The sequence below is a fragment of the Anoplophora glabripennis genome, unplaced genomic scaffold (genome assembly GCF_000390285.2).
Source record: "Anoplophora glabripennis isolate ALB-LARVAE unplaced genomic scaffold, Agla_2.0 scaffold554, whole genome shotgun sequence".
Classification (NCBI taxonomy): domain Eukaryota; kingdom Metazoa; phylum Arthropoda; class Insecta; order Coleoptera; family Cerambycidae; genus Anoplophora; species Anoplophora glabripennis.
Window position 1 is genome coordinate 102,428 of NW_019416637.1, and position 7,048 is coordinate 109,475.

Consider the following 7,048-nt stretch of genomic DNA (forward strand, 5'->3'; position numbering starts at 1 on the left):
ATCAAAGATGAAGCTCCAGAGCATCGTTCTTGTGACTCTAGCATCAGTCCTAGCAGTACAGGTGAGCAGTTAATATAATTATTCGTTTGTTTTTTCTCTTTAATTGCACAGGGTGAAATTTATATAAAATCTTTGCTGACCGCGATTGGAAGTATTGTTTTGGGTGCCACTGTTTGCCATAAAAGAGGATTTTTTAGAATTATTTGAATTAGCTTTATATGGAAATATCAATTAATAACTAATTTTGGTTGCAAAACATAACTAACATACATTTCCGGTTAAAACTATGCTATGATGAAGCAGGCGTCGTGTGGTGAAGTGTTGTGCTATCGGTCTTTTAAAGTTTACGTGAAATTAAAAAAAAACAACAGAATTGTGTCTCAAAATTACCACAGAGATTTCAGAATACATATTAAGAAAAACTGTTTAGAATTAAATTTTGTATACGCACGAATTTTTTAAAATTATTGAAGGCAATAAGTGTCTCTTCTTAATAGAAATTTCAGTTGAATAATAATAAAAAAACTACATCGGTATTTGCATTCCAGTAGTACACGACATTGTCCCTATAAAGATAACACTACAATAAGTAGGTATCTTTTGAAAAACTATATAATAAAAAAAATAAAAATAGTTCTATTTTCACACATTTACAATGAAAGTTGTATAACCCCATATACTTTAAGATAAAGTTATAGGAAAATAAGACAATTGAAAATTGAATTGTGAACTGATGTGCAAATAATGTAATTTATTTTGTAATAATCACTGTAACAGATATTTATACTAGGGCATTAAAAACATCTATAACACTCTAGGACAAATTAAAAATGCTTTAACACGGAAATAAATAACAGGCTAATTGAACATTCAACTTGAAGGCATCACGGGTGTTGCAGGATAATAATATTATCCTGTAACACTCTTGGTGCAATATTACCCTCAGTTGAAGTACCCTGCGACTTCGACACTTTTTATCCAAGTAGTTCCCTACGTACCTTAATTAATATAAAAACTCTTATTTTTCAAGAAATGTCGCTATAAAAACAATCCTTCAACAATCATAGTTTTCAAAAAATGAATAATATAATAAATATTCAATTCTGTAGCTTAAAATAAAATGGGATTTAAAAATGTGTTTAAGAAAATATAACAATCCATTTAAAATGACAATTTTGTGGTCAATTTTTGGTATAACCAGAAGCATTAGAAGTTTTAAAATAATTTAGTTATAATTGCCAGTGTTGCGAGAAACAACTACTGTCCGGGTTATATGCCCCAACCGACATTAAATTATACTCGCTACATCTAGTATAACAGCTAGGATCGTTCGTCAGTTTATAATTCAATGCCGGTCGGGGCATATAGCTCGCGAAGTAGTTGTTTCTTGCAACACTGGCAATTTAAAACATTTTGTTTTCCCCAGTTGGCGACGGTCGTGCAAATAAGTGGCTGGCAACTCGTATTACTGGCCAACCAAATTTTCCAGTGTTTCGGTTATTATCTTATCCCATACTGACACTTGACTGTTTCTGACAGAAGACAATGTTGATCAAATACTAATTTTTTTATAGGCTGTACCGCACTTTAGACCTGAACATTACCAAAGGATTGATCACAGACGTGAACATCACAACCACCATGAACAGTGGAGGCACGCTCCAGAAGATCACCATGCAAAGATAGTCCCATATGTAGAAGAAGACCCGTCGTCTCCCCCACCACCACCAAGCGATGGACCATCCCCACCTAGTGACGGACCATCGCCACCATCCCCACCACCACCACCACCAAGTGACGAGCCTATCGTTAAAGACGATCCATCTTCACCACCACCACCACCAAGCGATGGACCATCCCCACCAAGTGACGGACCATCGCCACCATCCCCACCACCACCACCACCAAGTGACGAGCCTATCGTTAAAGATGATCCATCTTCACCACCACCACCACCAAGCGATGGACCATCCCCACCACCACCACCAAGCGACGGACCATCCCCACCAAGTGACGGACCATCCCCACCACCACCACCAAGTGACGAGCCTATCGTCAAAGACGATCCATCTTCACCCCCACCACCACCAAGTGACGGACCATCCCCACCACCACCACCAAGTGACGGACCATCCCCACCACCACCACCAAGTGACGAGCCTCTCGTCAAAGACGATCCATCTTCACCCCCACCACCACCAAGCGATGGACCATCCCCACCACCACCACCAAGCGACGGACCATCTCCACCACCACCACCAACTGATGAGCCTTCTTTGGCTCCAGAAAGTCATTCCTGGTTTAAATCTGTAAAAGGTTTCTTCCATCTGTAATGAAGGAACATGTTTTTAATGTATAATGTATATTATAACATTTTTCGTCTACATTAAATTTGCTGCGTATTGAAAAAGTTATGTACTTTTTTTTACCTCGCTGTATACAGAGTGTTTACAAACTTGTAGATAATATTTGAGGTTGTGCATTCCTTATTTAACATATCTAACTACAAGGAAAAGAAAAAAAACCATTTTGAACATAAATTTGTATAAAAAAATAAACAATGCCACAAAAACAGACTTGAGGAGTCAAGGAACGGAAAAAAATTGGAATTTATGATTTCATTGCACCATCCCATAACTTCGTAGCTTTATAACCCCGTAAGGAGTTAGGTTTCGCCATTTGCAATATTTTTCCCTTGCTTCATAATATTTTTCAGTATACCCACACCAATACCAGCTGCCTTTGTTTTTCTTGCACCTATCCTAAAGAAGTGAGCTCCGGTGCTAATCTGGTAAGAAGATGAATTTAGTCAAGCCGTAGCTTTTTTATTCATTTATCTTAGTTTCTAATTAGTTGGAATTCAATTTTTTTTAATTCTGCAACAATGAAAAATAACGCACCAAAATTAACAAGACCCGTTCCTCGTTTTCCTTAAAGATAAGTAAAATAGTTGGTAAATAATTTTCAGTAATAATTGTCAACCTAGGTAATTGTTTAAAAATTAAATCAGATGCCAGAATAATATACAGGGAGAATCTTCCGATGTGACAAGTGCGAGTAAAAGTTTCCCCATGAGTACTAGAATTTTTTAAATTTAGTGTATTACATTACTTATAAGATAAAATCGGATCAAAATATTTTTCCCTGCCTTATATTCATTTTTGTTTTATTTATTTAGTTTACAATTTACTCCAAAAAAAAACAATACAATGACTAAAAATAGTAAAGTAAACAAATCCGTTAGCATTTCAGAATTCGTAGCCCCACGTTAGGCGCCATATCTTGGAATGTAATTAGTTTTGACTAAGCCTTCTTTCACTGCACTTTTTTTTTATTAGCACTGGTGAGTTGATGCTCTGGTGTCTTTTTAACACTGTCTTTTGAGTTGGCTGGAGCACTTATGAGGTCTCCTAAGAGTACCAGATTTGGAAATTTTAAGAGGTTGTAAAGCGAAGCCCTCTTGCAGTACGTGGTACGGAAGTTTTAGGAACTTGTAACCCTCATGATTGTCGCAGGCTCGAAAATTTCTGGACGGTAGCCACGAGAGTTGTGGGAGCATAATAAAGGTTTTGCTTAGGTACGAATTTCGTAAGATTTGAAATTATATTGAATAATTTTGAAAACATAGGTGAAATATGTTACGGCAAGGAAACAGGCATCTTCAATAGAATATATGCCAGATGCAGCTCAGTGCTACATCTATGAACAGTCACTGCTACTCAATATCCAGGCCATACTAGGTAGAGAGCAACCTTCAATCTGCAGGTATTGTGATAGCACGACCTCTCTCGTCAACTAGGAGAACCGATATTTAACTAACGATATTGCAGAAAACAACTGCTTTGTGGGCTACCTGCCTCTCTTGATTTATCTTGAAAAATAAAACATTATCACATCCATATGAAATTGAGAGATTAATATGAAGAATTAGGAAACAATAATTATTTACTGTATAAGTGTTTCAAGTAGCATCTTAAGTGGATAAAAGGCAATTAAGACACGTTGTATCCATAATCACATCACAATCATATTTGGAATTATTGAAATTTAATAAAAAAATATTCGCACGACTTGATATTTCCTACTAGTACTCAACCAAACGTGGTAGGTTTTGTTCCTGTGGCTGTTTTTGAAGAAGCTCAAGAAGCAATTTTCCATTTATTGCCAGCGAAATCCAGGGAACATTACGAAAAAATGTTCGCCGAATTTAACGAATGGAGGGAAAAAAGGAGAGTAATGACATTAAATGAAGAAGTCATGCTATCGTATTTTTTAAATTTGAAGAAAAATATGCAATTTCATCTATGTGGTCGAAGTATTCGATGTTGAAGGCCTACAAAAATATAGGTATTGGAAAATGTAACGAGCTTACTGCTTACTTGAAGAGTGAATCGAGAGGATACAAAGCAAAAAAGCTGCAGTATTGGAAAGAGCACATATTGAAGAATTTTTGACCGGGGCTTCCGATAAAGAATATTTAATGATTAAGGTAATATCTCTTTAACTTTTACATGGTGTTAGGTACATAGTGATCTTTGAATTATTTTAGGTTGCACTAATAATGAGGGTTTCTGGTGCCTGTCGATGCTGCGAATTAGTCCATGCGGTATCTGTTTTAAAAAGGGTATACTTGGGTAAAACGCATATGATCGGAGATACGGCTTCTAAATAACAACAGTATTGATAATTTTTCTATGCAAATAAAAAAACGTGGGTTTAATTGTTATTGCAAAAAAGTATAAAAAATAGCAAAAAAATTCATTTTTTTCTTGGATTTCTCGTCGACAACTTAGCAACTATTCATTTTAGACAAAAATGGAAGAGGAAAAAAGTTTTGCAATTAAATTCTGAACAAGATAGAGTTAGTTGCAATTCGGAAAAATAATTATTATTATTGCAAAAATCGGAAAAATCATTTAAAAAATTGCAAAAAATGCTAGTTTATTTGTCCATTTTTTTCAGACACTTGAATAATACCTAGGATCTTCATACTTTTCCCAATTAAACTTTTTAGTGCATAGAATCATCAAACCAAATTTCATCCAATTCGGTTCGATAGTTTTTACATAATAATTGTTTAATTTTTTTTATTTTTCTTAAATTAAAACATTTTCAAAATCAAATTTCTAAAAATCTAAAGCCTTCGAATATTTGAAAATTTCACCACAAAAAGAAGAGCTCTCAAGCTTTAAAATGGTTCTTGAAAAATTTAAATCGGACGATTAGGTGAGCCGTGGTGATTGTTTAAACATTTTTGCAATTTTCACGCTTATAAACAATTGCAATAATTTAATGTTTTTTTCAAATTTTTTTTTATTTTAAAATATGATTTGAAAATACCGGGAAAGACGAGTATTTAAAAAAAAAAACCTGATGATCCGCCCATTATTTTCGGAGTTATAGCCCGTTAAATTTAACCCTTATTTACAGCAAAACTATAAGAGTATAAGAGCTGTTTTTTGAACTAATAGGTTTGTCCTTCCGAGTACTTTTCAGATATAAATTTTCAAAATTTACAATCACGGGCGTCCCATTTAAAATGTCACTCAAAAATATTCAAGACCGCCTGAAATCAATGAGGTATCAGTGGTGGGGGAGGCAAACAAACAGCTACTCCAATCTGAATTCTCGAGTTCAAAAATTCTCCGAGTATTGCACCCATTGCCAAGGGCAAATGTGTAAAAATGCTTACAAAACAGTGAAAGTAAACGAGTTCAAAATCGATTTTGAAGAAGACATGTCAGAAGAAAGTGCAAGTGAACTCGGCAATCAGATTTCAGAGTCGTTAGAAAATGATATTTTGCAGTTGCAGGACGAGGAAATCGACGACGAAATAGATTATGATAATACTGATGAGGCATGTGAAAATCACCAACTAGTAAAAGAATTAGATTAGATTAAATATAAATAAAAATTGAAATAAATAGTTTAAAATTTGAAAAATCATGAAAAGTGTGTACTGTTTATTCAAGTATCCAAAAGATTCTTATAATTTTTTATGTAAATAAAAAATAAATTTTAGATAAATATTTTAAAAGTAAACGAAAAAATTAAAATTATAATTATTCACAATTTATTTTTTTTGAAAGATTTTTAGAAATTTATCGTACAACTAAAAATTAATACCAATTTTCAGTTATTTGTTTAAATAATTATTGTTTAAACAATTTTTTATTATTTAAACAAACTTACTAGTATTATCTGGTGCAACATGTACAAATTTTGGTCGTGAATATTAACATAGTAAATAAATAAACATAATAAATTAGGTAATCATTTTTTAAAGTAACTGTTTATCGGCATGTCAAAAGTCCAATAATTAATAATAAAAGGTAGTTGAAAATATGATAATTGAATTTTTTAAGTTGCGAGACATCGATTTAAGAAAAATATTCGAAATTGGTCCATTAGAAGCTGAAATAAGTGAAATTTTTCCGAGCGTCACAGTTTTGAACTCGAGAATTCAGATCGGAGTAGCTGTGTGTTTGCTCCCCCCACCACTGATACCTCATTGATTTCACGCGGTCTTGAATATCTTTGAGTGACATTTTAAATGGGACGCCCGTGATTGCAAATTTTGAAAATTTATATCTGGAAAGTACTCGGAATGACAAACCTATTAGTTCAAAAAACAGCCCTTATACCCTTATAGTTTTGCTGTAAATAAGGGTTAACTTTAACGGGCTATAACTCCGAAAATAATGGGCGGATCATCAGATTTTTTTTTCAAAATACTCGTCTTTCCGAGTATTTTCAAACCATATTTTAAAATAAAAAAAAAAATTGAAAAAAATATTAAATTATTGCAATTGTTTGTAAGCGTGAAAATGCGAAAATGTTTAAACAATCACCACGGCTCACCTAATCGTCCGATTTGAATTTTTCAAAAACCATTTTAAAGCTTGAGAGCTCTTCTTTTTATGGTGAAATTTTCAAGTATCAAGGGGACCGCCTAGCCGGGTGTCTTGGCCGACGGATTTCGATCTGCCGAGTCAAGCATCACGGACGTGGGCTGGAATTTGGATGGGTGACCTAAGGCAGGCTCGGG

At 34.1% G+C, this 7,048-nt stretch overlaps 1 protein-coding gene across 1 annotated transcript; it reads left to right on the plus strand.

The window, feature by feature from the left end:
• On the plus strand, positions 1-2,410 carry LOC108909815 (basic proline-rich protein-like). Its single transcript, XM_018714242.1, has 2 exons — positions 1-61; positions 1,575-2,410. The coding sequence occupies exons 1-2, from the start codon at positions 8-10 to the stop codon at positions 2,331-2,333; spliced, it is 813 nt and encodes a 270-aa protein (XP_018569758.1). The 5' UTR covers positions 1-7; the 3' UTR covers positions 2,334-2,410.
• The last annotated feature ends 4,638 nt before the right edge of the window (positions 2,411-7,048 follow it).